General features: G+C 44.9%; 1 protein-coding gene across 2 annotated transcripts in view; it reads left to right on the forward strand.

Annotated features, from left to right (window-relative positions):
* Positions 1-25,763, forward strand: part of FCHO2 (FCH and mu domain containing endocytic adaptor 2) — a 153,528-nt gene that overhangs the window by 50,186 nt on the left and 77,579 nt on the right. For both annotated transcript variants that reach the window (XM_006263835.4, XM_006263836.4), the window contains exons 7-8: positions 2,807-2,905; positions 12,939-13,035. In XM_006263835.4, the coding sequence (XP_006263897.1) occupies positions 2,807-2,905; positions 12,939-13,035 (196 nt within the window). The remainder of the gene's footprint in view (positions 1-2,806; positions 2,906-12,938; positions 13,036-25,763) is intronic.

Raw genomic sequence — 25,763 nt, forward strand, 5'->3', positions numbered from 1 at the left:
TCTGAACAGCTTATCCCATCCATGACAGTTCTCTAGTCATGCGAGTTATCCCATGTCTCTGTTATTCCACTCACTTTATAGTTCTGTGACTGCGAGGACTTCCAATTCTTCTTGTATGTTTCCCAGGCTCCATGCATTCATGTACAGACACCTGAGGTAACTGTCCAATTGCCCTATTTTCTCAGGAAGAATGACAAGTCTTCCCTAGTTGCCACCTCTTGGGCTGACCAGTTTTCTTCTCCACTTGGCCAGGAGGTCAAATGAAACTGGAAGCAATCTACTGCAAAGTGCTTTGGAGTTCTTTCAATTTCATCTGGGGTTTTTTTTATACAGTATAGGCTGATTTCTAGTGCTGTAATGCTGTGTATCATCTGTTTGTTGTCTTCTTATTACACTTTGAAACTTCTTATAGTGCTTGTTCCTTACCTAAAGTGATAAGTTATAGACGAAAAAGAGGGGAGAACCTGGAGATGCACCCCTCTGGGATCCCCACATCAAGTTAGAGGTGATTGAGAGAATATTCAGTAGGACTGGTTTAAAGAAGCGGAGGGAGGATGGACCAGGACAGGACAGTCACAAAAACCAAGGAGAATGAAGTTTTGTGAAAAGCATTTTGAGTATTGAAGGCAGCTGACAGGTCAGAGGATGAGGATAAGGATGAAGTACTTGTTTTGGCTTTGGCTAAGACAGGGGCAGGCAAAATACAGCCCACGGGCCGAATTCGGCCTGCCAGGGCATTCTGTGCAGCCCGCGGAGCACCTACAAAGTTTAGAAGATTAATATTTATCTGCTACAGGTTCCCTGTCAAAGCTGACAGGAGCTATGGGCACTAGGATCCAGGGGAAGCTGGCAGGAGTCAGGAGAAAGGTGGGGCTGGGCTGGCCTGTTTCCCTACCTCCACCTGGAAGTCTCTGCCTGCTGGAGCTTTCCCTGCACGTGGCTTCTCTAGCACCACGTGGCCCCAGCTGCATCACTGGACCATGGGAGCACGCTGGTTCCCCGGAGTCGGGAGAGGTAGGAGGGGTTGTGTGTGTGTATCCGTACCACGAGGGAGCGGGAGACAGTGACAGAGAGAGCAATGAGGGAAGGAGGGGGAGAGACAGAAGAGAGAGAGATTGTGTGTGTGTGTGTAGTGAGCAAAGCACAGTGTGTGTGTGCACGTGTGTGTGGTGAGAAAGCACAGAATGTGTGTGTGCATGCGCGTGCATGTAGTGAGCAAGCACTGTGTGTGTGTGTGTGTGTGTGTGTGTGCAGTGAGCAAAGCACACTGCATGTGTGTAATGACCACACCCATATCCCACACACTTATCCAGCCCCACAAACCCCCCCCACATACCCACAGCCCCCCACAAACCTTTACCCATCTCCTCATGCCCTCCACAGTATACAAGAGTAAGACTTCATTTTAAGCTATTGTGCAGTCACCTCTATGTATACTACACATATGCATGTAAATCAGGACAAAAGTGTTTTTTGAAATCAAATTAATGAACGTTGTAGATGTTTGCTTTTTGCAATGTAATTCAGTGTTTTTCTGGTTCTGAGATGGTAAAACCCTTTGCTGAAAGGAGTATTTTTGGGGACAAAGAGAGAGGCTTCTGGTGGCAAAAGGAGGGGGCTGGGGGAGGGACTTCTGGGGCCAACATGGAGACTGGGGGGGGGCACCTGTCAAGGGGTGGGGCTACCCATTCAGCGCTTGACAGCTTACCAAAACTCGGTAAGCGACTCTCCACCCAAAATAATTGCCTACCCCTGAGCTAAGAACATGAGAGACTTTTTCAAGAGTTATTTCAGTGGTGCTCAAAAGGTAGAAGCTGGATTGGAAATCTTCTAAGATGGAATTGGAAGAAAGAAATTCCAGAGAAAAGTCAAGATAGGAAAAGGCAAGCATTTGAGAAGTAGTCAAAGATGGTGAAAATACAGTTGAGATTTGCAATGGGGATTTAGCAGGCTATATAGCTAATTATTTTGTTAGGAAGATGGCAGAACTTAAAGAAAAATAAATGCATAGGGCAAATCAGCCTAGTCACAGTATTTCTGCTAGAGGTGCTCCACAACACAAGAGCAAGAGTTCAGGAAGCAATTGCTAGGAATGAGCCAAGGCTGGGAATTGGCAGGGTTAACTTGTAGTAGGAAAAGAGACAAAATATTTGTAGGTGGAAGAGAGTAAAGCATGGAGAATCAATGACCATATTATATTGATGGAAGAAAGAGGGAACAGAGGAGAGAGTAAACTGCTGGTCAGTTGGAAGTCTTGGATAGGCCAAGTGACTGAGTGAAGGGGACATAGATGAGTGATGCTGAAACAGCTCAGGTGGAAAAGAGGAACTCAGAATTAGATCTGAGAGTGTAGTGCCTTGTAAAGATCAAGTAAAGTAAACAGCCCCTTAGTTGAATGCCATTTTTTTCAAACATGGGTGGAGTAATTGTGTTTATAAACCAAATATGTCATGTTGTATAGAGCCCTAAAGACCTGAGCCTTTCAGAACTGCACTCTAAAGAGAGCCATTAAAATACTGGGTTTTTAGCACTATGTTAATAACTTGTTAATATTTGTTATCTTCAAGCATAATATATTATAATGTGTTAAATTATGGCAGTTATGTCATTAGGATAGAATATCATTGTAAATAACTACCTTGGTATCTTTGTATAGGCAAAAAAACTAGACTAGCACCTTCCTTCTTCGTGTGTTTGAGTTTTTCTTGCTTGTTGTCCAATTAAGTTTTAAAATGCAGTAATTCCATAACTAGCATGAAGCTAGCTGTATTCATCATACATCTAATTGCTTATATTTGCTATGCAGAAATTTCAAGACATCGAAGAGGCGCATCTCCTTCACATGAAAGAGATTATAGAATCATTTTCAAACACTATGAAAGAAATTCACTTACAAATAGGGCAGGTGAGTTTATTTTATATTGATCATCATATTAATCCAACTATGAACTATAATTTATATTTAAGTTATCAGAAGTAATGTTGTGTACTGCCTTTGCAGCAATGGCATGGTCTGGTCTGTGACACTGAAGTGAAATGAAATGATCACAGTTACTATAAAAAAAAAAAAAAAAAAAGAGCCAGAAAAAAAAACAATTAACATTTTGTTAATAAAAGCTAGGAAATTCAAATGCATAGTTGTCACAGCTACTATAATATATCATTCTTTTGCCTTTGTAAGACTTTATTGCTGTAGATTATATAAACATGAGTGCTGTAAAATGGAAGAACAATTTAGCTTAGGGACTTTGAATTTTTGGACTTTTCAGCATATAAAATCTCAGTCGTAATGTTGTATTGATGTGTTTTGCAAATGATTGTGGCTTTATTGACTGATTACACATTAAACCTATGGGACTGAATTCAAGAGTAATGAGTGGCATTGGGAAACTATATACCAGCAGACAAGTGTAAAATTAGCTTTTCTGTGGGGTGATGCAAGAGGTAAGAAAGACAAACAGGAAGAAAAGCGGGAAGAAAAACAAATAGTACTATAATAAGGTGTATGTGTGGCTGATAAATCCTTTTCTATCCTTATACAACCTTCTGTGCATTTTCTCTACTGTAGCCTCATGTGCTAGAATGTAGTTTATACCAATATTTAGATCCCTCCTAGCTTTGTGCCACTATTTTCACATATTTATTATTACATGTATTATATATATTTTGAATTAGACTCCTTACGTACTTACATTTAAATATTAATACTAAAGTAAGTAAGCATATGATGACTAGCTACACTCTTGTACTGGAAACTATGATGAAAGTAATGGATTGATCAGGAATTATCAGGAGTAGATATAAAAGAGGTGAGATTGCTCAGCACATGCTGCTTCTGGCAGCAGTTTAATGATAGACATTGTAGTTAGTAAGATTTCCTTCTATGCGATTATAAGACAAATGGCTTTTTTCCCCAGACCAGTTGGGGGAAAAACCTCATTTTGTATTTGAATAAATACAGTATTGCGACTCTCAACATTTTTCACTTTATCCCTATAATTATTAATATCCAAGATGCAGTGTTTGCAGTCATTCATATTTTTTCATTTGCTGTATACTCTGCTCACTATTATAATCCCAAACATATCTTTACAATTGATAAGAGTTAAGGTTTCCTCATCTGTAATTAGAACACTGTCAGCCATCCACAAAGAAACCGATCTTTTTGTATTCAGTGTGGCATTTATTTGTGATGCTTTAGCCCACATTTTGAAAGTGGAGGATATCAAGAAATACTGCAAAAGTGTTCTCTCAGTGAATGTCATCCGTCTTGCACACTAACAGAGACAGGAGTTTTTGGAGAAAAAAATAATATGTGATTATGTAATTAAATGCTGTATTATAATGTCTAAATGGGCCAAATTTCAGGGTTGCATAGGGAAATTCATTCTTATCTTTCCTAATTAGAGCGCTTGACTTTGCAATCCTAATGTTCCTGTATTGGTTTTTGTTGTTGTTGTTATTGTGAAACTTCTGATACTCTCTCTCCTTTAGTACTTTGCAGGCCACCATTTTAAGCTAGAGGGGTAGTGGAGAGGTAAAAATAGAACAAAATGTTCCATAGGCCTTGCAGTAGAGAATGTTTCTGTAGGATGTGTGTGAAGCCCCATTGAATTACATTCGATATAGGGCATTTGGAAATTACCAAAAATCAAATAATAAAAAAATATTTTGTCTGATGTCTAAATAGAATTCAGGCCATTAGAAAAAGCCAGAAAAGCATTACCCATAGATGTTGATACATCTAACACGCATAACGTTCGCATTTGGAATGTATATGCCAGCCTTCTCTAGAAAAGCCTACGAATACTAACCCCAGTGGTGGGTCATATTTCTTAGGGCAGAGACAGCCAAAGTACCAGCCAAAATTGTGGAGGTGCCCATCTGCATCCTCTGTTGCTATATTGCCCTGTAAATAAGGAAGTAAGATTTGATGAGAATATTGAGAAAGATGTCAGATCTGGTGTGGAGCTAGTAGCCATCTTTGAAAACCACTTTATCTCATTTCAGTGGGTGTGGTCCAGTGTAATCTAGGACAAATGGGTGATGGATTTCTATGCATCCAACTATTATCCTATTAATTTCAGACACTTGCTCCATTCCTCTTCATGAGCCTTAGATCATCTTATTAAAGAGAGTCATTACAACATCAAGAGTCCTCAGAAAATGCTTAGTGGTGGTGCGTATGAGAAGGCAGAACATTCCCATCTACTCCAGTTTGTCCAGATGAATAAGTGAGAGAAAGCACAGATCCTAGAAAATGTTCTATCCCCTATTCATCCAGCTGGGCCTCTTAGCAAACTACAAAAAAGTATCACTAACAAAGACTTAGACAGAAATACTGTTCTTAGAATATCCTGGTGCCTCCAAAATTTGCAGTGCAAATCTTCAGTCAGTGCATTGGCCATATACTGTATTAACAAGAGATTGTCCATTCATCAGTTCACTGTCTGGAATCCATCAAATCCTGGATGCAATACCATAAGAATGAAATGACACTCATGGCTTTTCACTTCTTGCAAGTCAGAAACAGTCTAGATTTCCAGGCAGACAAGCAGTGATCAATAGCAAATTATCCTTTCACAGATCTGCCAAAGGACCATCTGTAACTGACTGCCTGTTTTCAGGGGCTGCAGCCAGCTGCAGCTGGTAAGAGACTGTTTGCAGGCTAGCTACAAGGACTGGGCCAGCTGCAGGGAGTAATTAGCTGGCAGCTAAAAGAGCTCCCTGGGGAACAGAGCCAGGATCAGTCAGGGAGACAGCTGCAGGCTAGAAGTTAGATAGCTATAAGCGAGAGTGGAGTGGGAGAGAGACAGTGGGTCAGCTCACGGAGGAGCCCGGGGACCACATTAGGAGTGTCTCTCTCCCACAAGTGCAGCAGAAGGACTGTAAGTGAGCCCTTCCTGTGGCTGAAGGGACCAGATGGATAAGGGAGAGAGCAGACAAGTGGCAGTAGAACCACGTCTGAGGACTCTTTGGCTCTGGGACAAAACCTTGTATAACGTAAGCCAGGGGTTTTCAACCTTTTTCAATAAGTGTACCTCCAGCAGCTGGACACAGAGCACGGGGTGGGGGTGATGTGTGGACAGATGTGGAGCGGCAGCAGAGCTGGGTGGTGGTGACGAAGGCAAAGACCATCTTGGCTAAGAAGGGGGAACCTGCTAGGACACCCCTTGGAGGAAGTATGGGTTTGAGGGATGAGGAATAAAACTCAAGAGGCCTAGCAAAGGTATAAGGCCCCTACCCAAGCACAGAGAGAGTCCATGCCTGTGTCCACCAGCAAGGACTTGGAATGAAAGAAAAGGGGGACCTACCAGAAAGTGGACAATCCAACTCCAGCAGGAGCAGAGGTGTGGACAGAGGAGGCCCTGACTGCATTTGAGTGGGAGGTGAGCTCTGTGAATGACCCACCTCAGAGGTTCCCCAGAGAGGAGCTGCAGCCAGAAAGGAAAATGGCGACAGTACCAGTAACAGGCATGAAGAGGATTCTGAAGATCCAACCCCAGGATAAGCCAAACCAGAAGGTGAATAGTGATGGGTCAGCCATGTTTGTAAATAACCTGTGTTTCAGTGTAAGGTGTAAAAGACTGAAACAAGTGTTCCAGCAGGCAGGAACTGTTGAGATAAGCCAAGGTGTGGAGAAACAGTAGGGGGTCAGCCAAGGCATGGGGACTGTGAGGTCAGAACACTCCCAGGAAGCCTTTCAGGTGGCAGCCCTATTAAATGAATATTTGCTATGTGGTTGTCCCATGAGGGTAAGAATGGGTAAAGAAACAGTCCCCTGTAGAGGCTGATGAGTGGAGTCTTGTGTAGATATAGTCACCCTGGAACTTGGGGAACTTTGGAGTGAAATACGGACCCGGTAGGGGACTGGCCCTAATCCTCCCTGGAAGGAGTGACCCAAGATTATGGGTAATCTGATGGGGAAACTTAAAAGATTGTGTTTGGTGTAATGGGCATGGGTGAGAGGCTTTCCCAGAGATAAGTAGAAGGGAAGAGATCCCCGGGTGGTGGAAACACTGCCCATCATGGGCTGGCTACACGGAGTAGGCAGCTAGGGATCAAAAGTGTTGATTGAATATTGGAAACCCTGATAGGTGGGTTGGGAGGAGCCACTTGACTGGAAGGGGAGCTGCTGGCAAAGTATATGAACTGAGGCCTGATCCAGAGCAGGCAGTCTAGACCTGCAGGAAGCAGGAAGAGGAGCTCTGCCCAGGGCCCTGCAGAGAATGACTGCCAGAGGTCTGAGTGGTTCTGGGTCAGACTGGAGTATGGGGTACTCTGGGCTTCATTCTGGTTATGGACTATTAAAGATAGCCAGTGGGCTTATGTTTTGTTGATGTCTGATAATGTAGATATTATATGAGGATGTAAACTCTACAATAGTTGGTGGTTTGGAAAGAACTGTAGGGATGATGGAGGCTGCATAGTGCCTTGTGGGCATGTTGAGAGGGGGCCTGGGAGGGGCAATTCCATAGCGCCCAGTGGGGTGATCTGATGGTGCCTCAGGGTTTGCATCAAGAGAAGGTCCCATACTTGGGGGGGGAACCAGGAGGCAGTAGGATGCATCACGAGAAGATCTGGTGCTGGTGGGAGGAAGGGGCAGGAGAGTCCAGTGCCTAAGAGGTACTAAGGCAAATTGAGAAGATTGTCCAGTGCTCACAGGAGACCTGGAGGGTCTAGGACAGAATTGGAGGTTGGGGGAAAACAGCTTTGCCCGGGTATAAGAAGACACAGGGGAGCTGTGGCCCAGTAGTCATTGAAGCTTGGGCCAAAGCCCAGAAGAGGCCAAATCAGGGCCAGGGGCCCCAGACCCAGAGTAAGATTTGGAGGTAGGACAGCTTTGCCCTGGGCAAAGGAGCCCCAGACAAGGGAGCTGTGTCCCTGTAGTTCCCTAACTTTGTGCCTAACCAAAGAGATAGAGAAAGATCAGGAGAAAACATTAGGAGTATGATTGGTGAGGCATGGGTGTGGGTACAGAGGCAGTTGGAGCCCACAGAATAAGTCTTTAAGGTGACTTGGGTGTGGATGGGACAGGAGGGCCCTACCTAGTGCCTGAGTGGGGGTAGAGACTTAGAAGAGGGATCCCTTCTTGTGGTGGAGGATATGTAACAGGCTGTGTGTTTTCAGGGTGCTGGTAACAGCCTGAATACTTTCAGGGGCTGCAGCTGGTAAGAGATTGATTGCAGGCTAGCTAGGAGGACTGGGCCAGCTGCAGGGGGTAATTAGCTGACAGCCAGGCAGGTAAAAGGGCTCCCAGGAAACAGCCAGGGTCAGTCAGGGAGACGGACAGAGCTGCAGGCTGGGAGTTAGAGCTGCAAGTGAGAGCGGTATGTCAGGTGGGAGAGAGATGGCAGGTCAATTCACAGAGGAGCCTGGGGACCATGCCAGGAGTGCCTGTCTCGGTGTAGCATGAATGCAGCAGAGAATACTGTAAATGAACCCTTCCCATGGCTGAAGGAACCAGAGGGATAAGGAAGAGTGCTGGTAAGTGGCGGCAGAACCATGCCTGAGGACTTTCTTTGGGCCTGGGACAAGACCCTGTCTAATGTAAGCATTTGATTTACAGACTGAGTTTCATAGTTGGTAGGGTTGGAAGGGACCTGAGGAGATCATCTAGTCTGACCCCCTGCCGTGGCAGGAAAGAGTACTGGGGTCAAACAACCCCGGCCAGATGTTCTTCCAGCCTTTTTTTAAAGACCCCCAGGGTAGGAGCCAGCACTTCTTTTGGAAGTTGGTTCCAGGTCCTAGCCGCCCTGACAGTGAAATAGCGCCTCCTAATGTCTAGCCTGAAACTACCCTCCGCTAGCTTGTGTCCATTGTTTCTTGTAACTCCTGGGACTGCTCAGGGGAACAGGGACTCTCGCAATGCCTGCTGGTCCCCCTTGACTAGTTTGTAGACTGCCACTAGATCCCCTCTCAGCCTTCTCTTGTGGAGGCTGAACAGGTTCAGGTCCCTCAGCCTCTCCTCGTAGGGCCTGCCCTGCTGACCCCTGATCATGCGGGTGTCCCTCCTTTGGACCCTCTCCATACTGGCTACATCCCTCTTGAAGTGCGACACCCAGAACTGGATGCAGCACTCCAGCTGCGGCCTGACCAGTGCCGCATAGAGGGGGAGGATCATCTCCTTGGACCTGCTTGAGATACATCTGTGGATGCATGACAAGGTGTGGTTGGCCTTCCTGACCGCATCCCCACACTGTCGGCCCATGTTCATTGTGGCATCAATGATGACTCCAAGATCCTTTTCTGTCTCGACACTGGCGAGAAGGGAGTTCCCCAGCCTGTAGGTGTGCCACTGGTTCCTCCTCCCCAGGTGCATTACCCTGCACTTGTCAGTGTTGAACCCCATCCTGTTCTCATTGGCCCACCCCTGTAACCTGTCTAGATCCGCTTGCAGCCTGTTCCTTCCTACTAGCGTACCCACTTCATCCCACATCTTAGTGTCATCTGCGAATTTGAACAGGGTGCTTTCTACCCCCTCTCCCAGATCACTGATGAAGACGTTGAATAGTGCGGGCCTGAGGACTGAACCCTGGGGAACCCCACTGCCCACATCCCTCCAGGTCGAATAAGACCTGTCCACCACCACCCTCTGGGTGCAGCCCTCCAGCCAGTTAGTGACCCATCTGACCGTGTAGGCATCAACACCGCTGTCTCCTAGTTTCTTACTGAGAATGGGGTGAGAGACCATGTGGAAGGCCTTCCTGAAGTCTAGAAAGACTACATCTGCTGCGATACCTGCATCCTAGGACTTGGTGACCTGGTCATAGAAAGCCACCAGATTGGTTTGACAAGACCTGCCCCTAATGAACCCATGCTGGTTGCCCCTGAGCATAACTTCCCCTGCTGGCCCTTTCTGGACATGTGCCAGGATAATTCTTTCGAAAAGCTTCCCCAAGACCGAGGTAAGACTCACGGGCCTATAGTTTCCTGGGTCCTCCTTCCTCCCGTTTTTGAAGATGGGGACCACACTGGCCCTTTTCCAGTCCTCCGGCACATCGCCCAAGCGCCATGAGTGCTCATAGAGCTGTGCCAGAGGTCCCTCAATGGCCCCTGCTAGTTCCTTCAGCACTCTGGCGTGGAGATCATCAGGACCTGTGGATTTAAATACATCTAGTCCCTGCAGAAGTTCCCTGACAAAGGTCCTCATTAACCCTAGGCCTGGGTGTGCCACCCACAGGGCCCTTGGGGGGGACCAGTGGGAGAGAAATCCGGGTCCCTCAGAAATACGGAGGCAAAGAAAGTTGTTTATATGGATTCCTGCCAGGAGGGAGTTTGTCCTGGGAGAGTAAACATACTGGGCAAGATGGTGAATGAACCCAAAAGACTGTGGGGCAGGCAAAGTATAGCCTGCGGGCCACATCCGGCCCACAAGGCCATTCTGTCTGGCCCACAGGGCCCCTAAACATTTAGAAAATTAATATTTATCTGCTCCTGGCAGCCTGTCAAAGATGACAGGAGACAGGGGCAGTAGGACCCAGGAGAAGCCTCCAGCAGGTTCAAGGCTGCAGAAGCAAGTCTGGCCCCATTTCTTTTTTTTCCCCCCCTGCCCCAAACCCCAGCCAGATGCCTCTGCAGAGGCTTCTGGCCTGGGACTGTTTGTGCCTCCCTGCACCAAGGGAAATACAGATAAGGAGAAGTGGGGGAGGACCAGGGACAATTGCCCCAGTCCTTCAGGCCAGCAGGGCCAGATCCCGTGTTCCCAGAGCTGGAGCTGGGACCCACCTGGTGCTGACAGGCAAGCGGGGGGGGGGGGGGGGGGGGGGAGTGGGGAAATGGCTGTGGTTGGCAGGGGTAAGGGGTAGCAAGTGGGCGTGCAGAGCGCACCAACAGCTGGGTGGGAGTGCAGGGCCCAAGCTGGTGCACTGGGGCCAGCGCCAGCAGGGCCCAGAGTGGGGTGGCAGGAGTGCGGGGCAAGGGTGCCAGGGGTCTGTGGAGCCGGGCTGCGCTGCACCAGGGGTTGCCGGGCTTGGATTGAGGGGAAAGGATTTGCCTACAGCCTCCCGCACCAGGCAGAGGTCCCACTAGTGCTCCTCCAGGCCTGGGCACTGCGCTTCTGCTGCTCCTGGGCCTGAGGCACCAGTGCAGCCCTGTGTTCCCATTCACTGCCACTTCTCCGCATCTGCCACTGCTTCCCTGCCTCGTCCCTATCCCTCTGCTCACCGCTCCGGCACTGTGTCCCAGCTGCTCCTGCCGTCCCTGGCACTGGAGCTGGAACCCACTAGTGCCACAAGAGTAAGACTTCATTTTAAGCTATGATACTATCACCTCCTATGTGCACTGCACACACGCATGTAAATCAAGACTGAAATATTTTTTTAAATCAAATTAATGAATGTTGTAGTACACGTTTGATTTTTAGAATATAATTTGTTATTTTTCTGGTTCCGAGATGGCAAAACCCTTTGCTGAAAGGAGTACTTCTGGGGGGCAAGGGGAGGGACTTCTAGTAGCAAAGGTCAGGGGTTAGGGACAGAACTTCTGGTCCCAAGATGGTGACCAGGGGGACGGGGCGCCTATCAAGGGGCGGGGCTATCCATGTAGCCCTCGATGGCTTGCCAGAACTATGTAGGCAGCCCTCTGCCTGAAATAATTGCCTCCCCCATGCTACACCATTATTCTGTTATTTGGTCTTGCCTATAATAGGCTGTAACCAGAGATTCTGCTAGTTGTCAGAACTACTGTGCCAACGGAAGCTTGGGCCCAAAATGTTACTAGTACAGGTGCACCAATACATCGGTCCATATTATATCGGCACCAATAAAAGAAATATTAACATTACCAGCAATCAGCTTTTTTTTGGCTGATGTGGCCAATAATGTCACTGATAAATGCTGTGTGCATGCACAGCCGCAGTGCAGCATGCAGGCAGCCAGAAGCACAGCCTGACTGCATGGAGAGTGGTGTCCAGCAGGTAAGTCTGTTAGTGGGGAATGGGGGAGGAGAGGGGCATGGGGGTGGGGCAGGCACTGCCCAACCGAGGCGTGGTGCAAGACAGAGCAATGGCTTGTCTGTGGGGCATGGGGAGGGGGCAGTTCCCACCGCTGCATACACCCCAGGGGAGCCATGGAAGGGGGGGGGGGGCCTCCCCCACCCCAATCTATGTGTGAGGCGAAAGCAGGCTGGGGCCAGGGGCAGCACTGGGCTCTTCCCAGCAGGGGGGCTAGACCAAACTGCACTTGGAGTGAGCGGTGGCGGCTCTGCAATGGGGGCTACGGCGAATTTTGGGGTGGCTGCAGCCCGCCCTATAGCCCCCATCCCAGCACTGCCACTGCCCACCCCAAGTGTAGCCCGGTCCAGCCCCCTGCTGGGAAGAGCCTGGCCCCACCCAGCAGTAGCAGCCTGCCCTCACCATGTGCACAGATCTGGCAGCATATAACTTATAAATGCACCAGTGTTTACTTTCTTGTTTTGTACAGCAGTATGTGAACATCTATTTAAAACATGAGTTACTGTTCGCTCAAAAAAAAATTATGAGCAACTTATATTTCCTTGTTGACTTTTTGAGGTATTATGTCAGTACTGCTTTGAGCCAAATAGAGTTGTTATGGTACAAAATTATGTATTCGTACTTTATTATTTTTCTGGATATGTCTTGTCATCTCACTTTTTGAATAAGACCTACTGTCATGCTGCTGGGTAAGAGACTAAACACAACAATAGCTAGAAAGAAGAAAAGGCAGAGATTTCTAAATCCACTATCACTAATACTCACTTTATGCATACTATATCTCATTTTGCATCCTGCTTAGTGCACACACTTGCATACTGTTAAAGAAATAGAGGAATTTCCTTGATAAGCTATGTGGCAGTGCCTTCAACTTTTCAGTAATGTATACTGGAAGACAGCCTTTAAATGTTAGCTTAAATTGTTTGGTTAATTAGATTATTTTTAGGTGTTGTTCCTTACCTTTACTTAATTTGTTTTCCTACAGGTTCATGAAGAATTTATTAATAACACAGCAAATATTACAGTTGAGAGCTTGATACAAAAATTTGCTGAGTTAAAAGGCACTGGCAAAGAGAGACCTGGTAAGAGATTTAAAAATGCAAGAAGAATTGAAAATTTTAGAATGTTTGCTAAGCTTGCATGTCTGATAATTTGTATAGTGTACAGCATTGTGTTTCTTTCCCTGCAGTGACTTTCTAAAAATATGGCAACTGACTTCAGTACATGTATTCACGAGTTATTTTGGGGGGGGGGTCTTAGCTATTTGAGCATTATATATCAAACAGTATCTCTTACATTGTCCTGTGTCATGATGGATTGCTATAAATGTCAGTAAATTCCAGTTTTTGATCCCTTGCACATTTTTACCTCTGTCCTTCGTGTTTTATGCAAAATATTTGGTTAGGTAATCAAACTATTATAGTTACACTTACATTAATACCGTAGCTATATATAGTTTCTGTTTCTACTGATTTAACTATCTCTGTATTGAAATGTAGCGCTACTAACTAGAAATGCAAAACTCCAGGACTCTTGGTTCATAGATGATACTTTTTATTACACCAACTAAGAAATTGCAAAAAAAATATCTTTTTCTGCAAGCTTTTGGGTACATAACCTTCCTTTGGCTTAGGGAAAATTCAAGATGGTAAAAAGTCCCCATAGGTAGAAAATAAACTTCATTTTTGCACAGAGGAAGCTGAAGGTGGAAGTCTTGTTCCTCTGGGTCCATGAGAGTTGTTGTGAGTTGTTCTTTGATGTGCAGATAAGGCAGGATTTCCTTCCCTGGTGGTGTCAGATGGCAGAAAGGCAGGGAGGTGTAGAACTCTTTCTTGTTGTTCAGCAATGAAGTTTAAATCCAACTTAGTTACTTTTAGTTTAGTGAACTTAGTTACTTTTAGTTCTCTTATTTCCAGAATTCTACATGTAATAATTTTGCCAGTAGCTATTTCTTACATATTTTCTCTTTAATCAGCAGCATAACTTTCCTTAGGTGCAAACATTAAGTATATTCTGTAAATACTGGTTACTGTTTATACTTCATAATATTACTGGACTCTGACACAAGTGGAATGTGTGTGGAGCATCTTACACTATTATGTACCCAAGACTGAAGGAAAAAACGTGACTTACTGGGCTATTTGAGAAATACCATGTGGTCATATTTCTAGATTCTGTGTAGGGGATAAGAGTTGGGTAGTATCCCTTTAATAATGTGAGCACTATCTAGCATGCCTCCCTATCATCTGTTGCAGGAGCTAACAGAATCCCAACAGAGAGCAGTATTGCACATAGCTAGCTGAGTTGTGCGTGTGTGTGTGTCTCCAGTTAATAAACAGTTATTTAGAAACTAACTGTGCCTGTGCCTATATGATTTCCCCACATTCATAATATTGTATAGAGAGCAAGAACACAACATATTATAATGAATATGTAAAGGTGGGTAGATTTAAAATTGTGTATTCGGCCAAAACTTGCTATTTCCTGAATTTATTTTCCTGTAAATTTGTCTTTAAAAATAAAGATGAGGAATAAAGATTAAAGGGAGAGAGAGATTTTTTAAGTACCTTTTAGGTGGCACATTCCTATTCCACCCTGCCACAAAGCTGCTAAGGTGCCTAGGTTCATTATATGCCTGAGATCTGTAGGCAGCTGGACTTTTTATGCATATGGTTAGAAGCAAGCTAGAACAGCCACATAAATGTCTGCCTCCCCCTGAAGTTCCGTTGTGATCTAATTCCATCTAGGAAGCATATAAATTCTGCAATTCCTGATTCCTCAGGCAAAAGAAAAAAACAGCAGACCAGGCAGCTGTTTCAAACCAAGATTGTGCATACAGCTCAATGAAGGACTCAGCCAACTTTTGCTCAGTAGCCTAGTTTTAGAGCACTTGGCCAGAAAGTGAGAGGGCATGGATTTTAGGATCTACTCAAATCAAGGACATTACAACCTCCATCTGCTGCTTCCCAAGACAGTGTCCCAGTTATCACACTAAACCATAACTAAATTAGTCATCAGATAAACAGCACTGGTAGTGGGGGCTGCAACTTAGTCTCCTTCCCTCCCAGGGAAAGTGCCCTTCTTACTGTGCTACAGTCTTCTTGCTTCCTTGCTTCTGGTCCCAGGACTTTTGCCTTCATTTCTGTCTGGTCAGCCAGCTTCAGCAGGCAGGTGGGAGTGTGTCGACTCTGTCTAGTTTATGGTTTGGCGGTTAGGGCATTGTCCTGGGAGGTGAGAGATGTGAGCTCCAACCTCCTGAGGGTGAATGGATCTTATAACCCAAGTCTTCCTCTTCCTGGTCAAGTTACCCAACCATTATGCTATTGGACAGAAGATGGTTAAGTCCTTATTCCCCTTCCCACTATCCTTATTCTTCTCTGATTTGGTTTGCTTTACCTTTCTAGATGCAAGACACCCCTTGTTATACTCAGGCAATCCCTTGGAAAATGACAGCTCTTAGTTTTACTTGTTTTATTTGACTACAGAAAAAGAAAGCAAGTCTTTTGTTGCAAAGAGCTCCGAAAGACCACAACAGATTCCAGAATGTTTTGACACTTTGGTTTCCTATTTAAAATATCTAGGTTTATCTTGTGAATCACATGCAAGTGTTTGTGTACCTGAAGTTGCTAGTATTGAGCAGCACGTGACATCCTTAAAAGTATCTTTTGATACCCCCAACACTCTTGATACCTCAGCACTGGTTGAGAATTACTGCTTTACAGTAAAGTCAGTTCTGCTGCCATTTAGGCATAATGGTTCAGGTAGACATCTCGCTTCTGTAGAAAGTGAATCCTAACATGATGGCAGTGTATAATGCTACCCATTGAGCAAATGGGAGATCCATGCAAATCCCCAGGGTGAAATAAGATTGCTTTCATGAGGAAAGATGTAGTTTTGGGGAAATTAACTGCTAAGTCTTACATGTGTAGTAGCATAAGTTTTGGACTATTTTGTGGAAGCCCCACCTAACTCTGTCATGTTGCAAAGTACTCAATGACTGAGCTGAGTTAGCCTAAGATACTCGTATCTCAACCCATGCACACTTCCATTACATTATTTGTTATGCAGCATACATGCACACACCCTAATAAAAGCATAGATTTCCTTTGTTGTTTAATTCAGTAAAGAAAATTCCACACATTGCAAGGATACTTGCAGTGTTTTCAGATGCAAAGATTAAAATACAAATTGGTGTAGCAGTCCTCCAAATCTACAAACTGAAGGAACACAGACACAATTCTGTGTGGAGAAAAGGAGATTAAAGGGGACATGATAGCATGAGCTAGAGTCTATGCTCTTAACTAAGTTGGGAGTTGCAGACAAAGAGGTGTTTCTTTAGAGGCTTAAAGGTGGCAAAGACGCTAGCTGATCAATGTCCAGGAGGGAAAACTTCAGTTACAAGGTCAAAACAGCTGAGAATCTAGGAACAGGGGCAATAAGATGTAAGGCAATGAACCAGTTTAGGACTGATGATTAAAAATCCACAGGACTGTGTAGCCACTTCTTGCAGCTCTCTAGAGGTTTTTCTTTGCCAACGTATGTCAAGCAGAAGGCATATAACCACTAGTCAGGATAGCGGTATGAATTAATGAAATTTTGTGAATCGGTGCATACCTAGACATAAATTACATCTGTCAAAGTACATTTTTATTATCTGTAATTACATGTTAAATTCATTTACTAGTATATTTGTAAAGTAGATTGAATATTTTGAGAAACTGCAACAAGAGGTAGAAACAGACTGAAAATTCTTTGTGTGGATTACTAAAGTTTTAAGCAGTTTATGGATCAGGGAGTTCATTTGCTTAAACTGTGTTGATATGTATTTGAATCTTTGTTTTAGTACAATTTTTATGTTCTACATGGGATTATGTGGGCTCCCTCTGGTGGCTCGCATTTGTCATCTGAAGACTTCTAAAACAAATTTAAATTGTTATTTTTCTTGATATACTGGTTCACTGTTTCGGTGGAAATTGTGTGTACCTTGAAGAGAGAATACTTGCCCAGTTTCCAAGTTCTGTTTTGGATTTGTGGACTTCCTTATATATTAGTTCTCTAATATAAAACTATTTAAATAATTTTGTCAGGCAGTTGTCTTTTACTCATCTTTTACTCTTTCCAAATTTGGTTTAAAGAACACATGGAAGGATAAGTTGTTAACTTATAGTACTGTTTAAGGTACATGTGGAAATGCTGGGGGGGGGGTTCTTCAAAGTAAAACAGATGGTCTGTAATTAATACTTTCAGCATAAACAGGAGTACAAATTCAAGTTACATTTTCATTTTTTTTTTGTTCATTGAAAACAATTCTTTCACTTATTAAGGCAGATTACAAAAAAGATTATACATAACATTTCTGAAAAAGGAAGGGAATGGACTTAGAAAAATATTAGTCATGTCCTTTATCTCTTCTAATATCAGATATGCTTCAGACCAGAATTTGGTATGTAGATTGTTGGATAATTTTCTAAAAGTCAGATGATTTCCTGTTAGATTTATAAGCAGCTTTTAATGCCATCAGTCAGATTCTATTGAGTCTCATAGCTTGTATTGGAATTGTATTTGTCATTTTATTTGGATAAATTTCATCTCATTATCAGGGTGGCAGCTCCTTGGCTCTGAAATGTGGCATTACGGAAGATGTCCGGTCACTTTTTTTTTCTACATATGTTACACTATTAAGAAAAATGATATAGTTTATGCCCTAGCAGCAGCAATGTATTGATAATATACGGTTCTACTTTTTTCATGAAGATAAATAATCGTGTTCACCTTCTTCCAACATGAGAAATTAATTCTTGGACAAACAGCAGTTTAATCAAGTCAAATTAAAAAAAAAATACGCAAGTGACACTGCTTATGCAGAAAAATTCTTTGAAGATTTGCCAGGAGTTATGATCTCCATTTTTAAGGGTTTCTGCCTCAGCTTGACATAATAGTGTATAGTATATCAGAATACTCTTGAATGCTCAAATGGAAAGAATGGTAAGTAAACAAGGTGGATAGGGCAGGGTGAAACAGGGAAGGATTAATGGCTAACTCTCAGGAAGGGCTGTGGCCTTTTACCAGGATCAGGGAGAGGATTCAAGAGAAAAGGTTTCTGTGATCTGCAGCCTGCTGTGATGAGGGAAATTGCTTTGTTTTGTGTTCTGAATAATAAAGTGTCCTAAGGAAGGGTTCTGTAATAGACTTCAGGCAACCACTGGTTTTTTTCCTGGTCTGGGGAGATAGCATATCAGCTTTCAGTGACTATAAAAACTGTTTTTCTAGGAAGTTAAAAGGCAGTAAGGTAGGTAATACCAAGTATCAGAAATGGAGAAAAAGCATGTCTCAAAATAGACAGAAAGCCTTCAGGTAATTAATCCATTTTCTCACTGTGGGCATGGTAGGGGATGAAGGGCAGTCTGCATTTTTTGCTCTTCAGTTCCTTTCAGGAAAGGAACATTTCTGAGTTCATGCTTACAGCCTACAAAATTACTCAAGCCTTCTTTGAAGAACCGCTTTTCTTTTATTATCTTCTGGGGACTGATTTCCACCCCCGCAGCTTTCTCCTCAATGGTTTCCATTTTCTTTATATGGACAGACTGAGATTGTTAAGGCTTATTTATTTTACTAGTTTTGGATTTTTTTTCTACTTGTTGCATTTTCTCCACATTTACACATTCTTCTGAATCTCCTTAGTGTAGCACTTCTGTGGTTATAACTTCAGTTCTGGTCTTGAAATACCTGGCCTGGCGGAAGTGCCAAGTCCAGCCAGCTTCTTGACACTACCATCTTCTCTGCACTGGCTGCTGTGTCCACCATGGAACAAAGTGATTTTTATACTGTTTTTATAAACAAATTACTTCAATTTTGTCCTACCCTAGTAAAGTTTCTTTTCTGGATACAGCTATATCTCACCCCATCAACAGGTATTGCTGTGTGGGAACACCTATAGACGTCAGCTTATCGGATTCCTCTCTAGTTCTGACTCCAAGCACAGTTCTGCACTGGATGCATCACCACTTTAAAGGCCCAGAGGGCACCTGAAAAAACAATTTTAGTCTTTCAAAGTATCTTTGCAGGCTTCCTGTTCCAGTGGCCTTCAGGAGTCCTGTCTTTCTTATCCAATGTGATCTTACTTACTTTGCTTATAGTGCTAACACCCTAGGCACTTTTTTGCGTGTACTTGGGAAGGGGGGACGGGGGAAGGGGAGGAGGGATAGTGCTTTAATTAGAGTGGCTCCAAGAGCATCCCCATGCTTAAAAATGGTGGTGGGGGTGTTTGAACTACATTTTGTTCAACAAGTTTAGTTTAAACGCTGCCGCCACCATTCTTAAGCGTGGGGATGTGGATACATGAGACGCAGGAGGCTGCTGGAGCACAGGAATTGCCTCGCTCCAGCAGACTTGATTAATCAAGCATCCAGTGTGTTGGAGCAGCCTCCATGCCTGTGTAAAGGTGCCCCTGAATTCTTCAGTCAGAAGCCTGTCGATTTCCCAGATCCAAGAGGGTTCTTTCCTTTCACTTTTCTTGAACAGGAAAAGTGAAAGGAAAGACCTCCTACTGTACTCCAACCTGACAGAAGTAGCTTTGCTATTCAGTGGGGCCATTACGAAACCTATCAGAAGAATATGGTAGATGCCAGTTTGCTTATACTTTAGATATTAAAAGAGTAAGTATCAAATTTCTTCCAGGAGGCCTGAGTATTTTTACACTCAATCTGTCTTCTTCTATTTTGGTTGTTGCTGTCACCAACAAAGTTTGTATTGACCCTGAAAGAAAAATAGCCAACGTGTTTGGACCTTTTCAGGAATAAATTGTATTCCTCTGCCAGTCTACACATTAGTATACAGGTACTCCTCACTTAACGACCTACCTGTTTAACGACCGCGCGGACTTACGACCAGCTCTCTGAGCAGTCGGTATTGTACGAAACGTATTGTGGAAATGGCAGCGCGGTGTCTCAAGCCAAGGCACGCAGTATCAAGGGGCGGCTCCTCGCTTATCGACCAATTCGCTTAACGACCTAGTCGCAGGAATGGAACTCGGTCGTTAAGTGAGGAGTGCCTTTAGTGAATTACCAAGCAGGCTGTGCCAGCAGTGTTGTCTGCATATTTGAATGCATGGGTGATGTTGCAGATACCAGTGGGTAAAAAAAGCCGTACTAGCCCTTATCTAAAGGCATAGAAAATAGCCTATGCCTCTGTACCCATATTCATGCTCAGCGGTCTTCCTTGTCCTCTTTTGACATTTTGATTCTCAGCTCCATTTAGAAAGTCATTTTTTTTCTATAAGCAAAATGTTCTTTTACTAACCCCCTGTTCCTTAACAGAAGACAAGGCCTTTGGTCAAGGCACCTTCAATCCTCTTTCCTTTTCCTATTTTTCATTTGCTTTGTCTATTTCCAATATATGCGTCCAAATTCAGACCAGCTGATTTATTCCGGATATTGTTACTAAATAAAACATTCGATTCAGTTCACTTCTAACCCCAAATTTCCCTTTCCCATTACTTTTGAAGTAATGGGAAAGGGGGATTTGGGGTTAGAAGTGAACCCCACTTCTGCATCCTGCAGTAGAGGTTCTCTCCTTCTTAACTTTTTGAACTTAAGGAGGCTGTTGGCAGTCATTATACTGCTCTTCATAAGGGAGACAAGTTCATATTTCAGCTGATGTGATGTTTATTTCCACATTGCCATCAGACCCTTGAACAGAAAATACCTCTGATTCATAGTGGATTAGGGCCATTCATAATACAAAAATCTCCTCTTGGGTTAATTGTTTTTGGATGTTTGGCTTGTGAGACGGATTTCTTCCCACCAAGTGTCAAAGAGCCTGCACAATATAATAAAGTTAATTTTTACTCTTTGATAGTTGATAAACATACAAGTCAAATCTGTTCCCTGTTCTGAAAACAAAGTTCATTTGGACCACTTTGGACACTGAGCAAGATCATAGCCTCTTACAGAGTTCATTTCAGTCCCATTGAGAACTAATCCTGATACTAGAGATATGTCCTACAATGACAGTAAGTAAAGACCTGACTCTTGACTTTCTGCCATATGGCTCCCTGCACCTTTATGATCTTGCATACCAGACCTTACCTCAAGTCCAGGTACTGTTAACTGCAAATTGCATAAGGAAGCATCCTCTAGAGCAGGGGTGGGCAATTATTTCAGGCCGAGGGCTGCTTACTAAGTTTTGGCAAGCAGTTGAGGGCCACGTGACAAGCAGCCAGGGGCAGATAAATATGAATTTTCTAAATAATTTTAGGGGCTCCGCAGGCCAGATAGAATGGCCTGGCGGGCTGCATCCTGCCCACAGGCCGCATTTTGCCCAGCCCTGCTCTAGGGGAAGCAACCTCTAGTTATGAGTGATAATCCATCCCTCCCTTTCCTGTTCACTATATTCAAAGGACAGCCTTTTCTCTCTTCAGACTTGTCTGTGACTGTTCTGAGAGAGACCTTTTGATTAGTCTGAGAAATCCATATTGATGACCACTAGGCACAGGATCTTTATACATCAGAGAAGGCAAGGCTCTCTATCAGCTTGTTTGAAGCTGGGAAGTGTGGAAAGATATCCAAGCCTTCTTCAGTGAATTCAGGGACCTCATATATGGCTTATGACAGGCAGAGCTACTACATCTCCCTTTTAACAGAGCGGGTGACATGAGATTATATAGGGAAGCAGACCCAGTATGCATCTGACATCAAATCTGCTGCCGACACTGTATACTCTTGGTATCCAAAATACCAAGGCAGATTACCCCACAGATTCATCTTCCTCAGTCGCAAGTGATTCCTGCTTTCCTAAGGAAAAGAAAATTACTTGCCAGTAATGGAGTTCTTTGAGATATGTTGTCCATATGTGCATCTGTGCCTTGCCCACAAAGAATATAGCTGAGGTTAAGAAAAAACTGAAGAGCAGGGAGCGCACATCACCATTAATCCCCTTGGCATGAGGTCTAAAAAGGGGTATGGCATACATTGCATTTTATGGGTCTGGCTAAGACAAAACCAGCTGTTTAAGGCACATGCATACACACCCACAGGGAGGAGTATGCATATGGACAGCACATCTTAAGTTTCCATTTACTTGCAACTAATTATTCTCCCTCTCTCCTTGCAGCTCTGTATGATGTTTTGGAGTCAATGTTTAGCCAAGAGAATTATAGTCTTCCCAAGGCAGTATAGCAAGTATTTGTTTCCTGCTGCTGTAAATCATTTCAACACATTTATAAGAATTCTACAGGTTATCTTACTCTGCCTCTTACTTGTGAGCAAATGCTTTATAATCCAAAAAGATCGCTTTGTCAATCTTGACAGTTTCAAAAGCACTGGACACGGGACAGCAATATTACAAACAATAATTTTGTACCATTTAGAGAGACAACTTGAGAGGGAAATGAGTAAAGCTAGTATAACATTTAATCAGGATTTCAATTTTTAGTTCATGAAGCAGCAGCTTCATGAAAGTTGTACCTAGTTGGATCCATGCATCTTACTGCAGTTCCAATATGGTATGGTATATGTATCAATATGGTGCCCTTTAATTGTTCTGCTGTTCCATCTGAAGAAGTTGAAGGTGTCCATGGAGCTATTGATGCTTTTGACACTTCCATATTATTCCCATGTGAATTTCCTCTGTTTTAGAGGATGAAATAAAGACTCAAGGTACAAATTAGAGTATAGCGTAAGGCCCTTCCACATGTTCAAATTAAAGATGGATAGAAACCAGTTATAAAGTTGTTACGTATTTTCAAGCAGTAAATTTATAGCTGGTTGGCTCTTTTTATAGCTGGAGATACATTTTTATGGTGTAATAGTTACTTTGCATGTGTGGCTGGCTTACCTGGTTAATCCCACAATAAAGTTAAGGCAGTGGTCTACACATTTTAGGCTTTTATTTTTTTCCGGTTGCCATGTAGCTTTGCTTATCTGGATACACTCTGTGGTACACTTTTACCTTTTGAATTGATGGCTTTGGCAGCACCCAACTATTACTTGGTAATATATGTAGCATGGAATACCATGCCATACAGTTCTTAGTCATTTTGATTTAATCTCACTGTATGGCAGTCATTGTCGATGTGACTTCCAAAGTACATCATTAAATCAACTTTCCAGCCATGTCACTGTTTCACCAGTTGGTAAAAGGGAGGCTGAGGAGGAATAGGAGTCAACAGGAATCTGTCTAGAGCAGTATACTTCAACTTTTTTCATTTCCGGACCCTTAAAAAACTCAAATTTTGAATGGAGGTGTGGACCCCTTTGCATGTTAAGCGTGGGTATTCACATGTTTTTGATTGATCATGGTCATCTTTCACAGACCCCTTAGACACAGGTTGCAGACCCCAGGGGTCTGCAGACCTCAGGTTGAAAACCACTGGTCTGGAGGACAGAGGAATCATGTGAGACCACTACACATATTTCAGGAACCAAGGAAGCAAAAACATCGAATTGGCTACAAAAGATCTGAATATCTTGTAAAAAGGATCTTGTGACTATTTTTCTTGTCCCTGGACTGTTTTCTGAAAAATGATACCTATACTGGCAGGATGATATGCCATCTTCCAAGTCATCTATATAGTCTTTACTTGGAATCATTTATACTGGTTATTAGGGCTGTGCAAAACAGCACCATTTTGTTTTGACTTTCATTTTGAAGGGACAGTGTTTCGTTTTGTTTCGTTTCAAAGCACTGTTCCATTTTGTTTCGTCGAAACTGTTTTGCTGTTTCAATGTTTCGCCCATAGGCTATAATGGGGAATCACGAAAATGCCTATAAGTTTGTCATTTCCTGTCTGATTTGGATGAAAAATGAAGGGATAGTAGCCCCTTCTGAGGGCCTGAAGCCTGCCAGGTTTCAAGGAGATTGGTGCAGGGGTTTTGTGAAACTGCATCTCAAACAGTTGAAAGCAAAATTCATATCACTTGCCGGGAGTGGCAGCCTGCTGTTATATTATGTGCAGATCTGGGGACCTGCACCCTTGGGAGGGCTGTGGGACTGTGCTGGATTCATCCTGGGGTTGTGGGCCCCCGGATCTGCATGCAAGATGACAAGAGGCTGCCGCTGCCATGTGGAACCAGCACTGGGTGCAGCCTGCGCCCAGCACCAAGAAGACTGCTGCTGCCACTGGCCCCAGGCAGCAGTGGTAATCTCCTGTCATCCCGCATGCAGATCTGGGGGCCCGCATCCCCCAGGAGGCCCGTGCTTGGTAGCTGTTCTAGAAGGGCAGGTGTGGGGGGGCTACAGCAAATTTTGCAGTGGCAGCAGCCACCCTTCCATTGCTGCAGCCTGCCCCAAGCACCCCTGCTGTAACCCCAGGAGCAGCGGAGGCTGCCTGCCTGCAACCACTGGGCTGCACCGTGCCAGGGGGTTCAGAGCATGATGCAGCCCAGCAGCTACAGGCAGGCAGCGTCTGCCTCTCCTGGGGCTGCAATAGGGGTGGCACTGGGCTCTTCCTGGCACTCGGTGGCAGCACTGGGAGGGCAGGTTGAGCTCTGTGGGGCTGGCAGAGCCACTCAGAGCACAGCCCTGGCTCTCCCCACCTCCTCCCACTGGGCTGCACTCCACGGAGCTGAGCCTAGTGGCTGGAAGTGGGGGAAAGCCACTAGTCAGGGCTGCACTCGGAGCCAGGACTACACTCTGAGCAGCTCCACTACTGGCTCTCCGCTGCCTCCCGCCTCCAGGCTCAGCTCTATGGAGCTGTGGAACTTCCAGCCGCTGGGCTGTGTTCACCAGGGCTGTGCTTGGAGCCAGGGCTGCACTCCAGGTGGCTCCGCCAGCTCCATGGAGCTCAGCCTGGCGGTGGGAGAGCCGACAGCGGAGCCACTCAGAGCACAGCTCTGGTGAGCACAGCCTGATGGTGGGAGGCTCTGCAGCCCCACAGAGCTGAGCCTGGTGGCGGGAGGCAGCGGAGAGCCACTGGCCAGGGCTGCGCTCAGATCTAGGGCTGCACTCGGAGCAGCACTGCCACTGGCTCTCCCACCGCCTCCCACTGCCGGGCTGAGCTCTGTGGGGCTGGCGGAGTCACTTGGAGCATAGCCCTGGATCTCCCCTGCCTCCCACCACCAAGCTGCACTCTGAGTGGCTCCACCAGCCCCATGGAGCTGAGCCTGGTGGCAGGAGGTGGGAGAGAGCCACTGGCCAGGACTGCGCTCTGAGTGACTCTGCCACTAGGTCTCCTGCTATCAGGCTGAGCTATGTAGGGAAGACCACAGTACACTCCCCCAACCTGCAGCCCTCCCATTGGAGCTGGTACTGGTGGCCCCCCAAAAAGAGCTGGGGAAGCGATCAGAGAGCTGAGGGAAAGATTGGGGAACTGGGGAATCCAACCGGGAACTGGGGGAATGTTCAGAGACCTGAACATTCCCCCAGCTTCTGGTTCAATTCCCCAGCCCCAGGTTTGATTCCCCAGCTCTCTGATCGCTTCCCCCAGCTCTTCCTGGGGGCCATAGGCCCCCAGATCTGTGCGCTGGGTTTCAGCAGGCTGCTGCTGCTGTTGAAACCCCACACGCAGATCAGGGGCCCGCACCCCCCAGGAAGGGCTGGGAAAATGATCAGAGAGTTAGGGGATCGAACAGGGAGCTAGATGTCAATGAGAGAGCAATCCTGCCCCCCTCTTCCCCCTCCCTCTCCTTAGTTTCTGTTTAACTGCAGCAATCCCGGGTTCGAAACTCGAAACGTTTCAAAACCTTCAAAATGTTTTGAGTTGCCTCGTTTCGTTTTGAAACTGTTTTGAAAACTTCTGTTTCATTTCTATTTTGCTGTTTTGAGCGCAAAACGCATCACAACAGCTTTGAAATGAAACACCCATTGAAATTTC

Source organism: Alligator mississippiensis, chromosome 3 (genome assembly GCF_030867095.1).
Source record: "Alligator mississippiensis isolate rAllMis1 chromosome 3, rAllMis1, whole genome shotgun sequence".
Classification (NCBI taxonomy): Eukaryota; Metazoa; Chordata; order Crocodylia; family Alligatoridae; genus Alligator; species Alligator mississippiensis.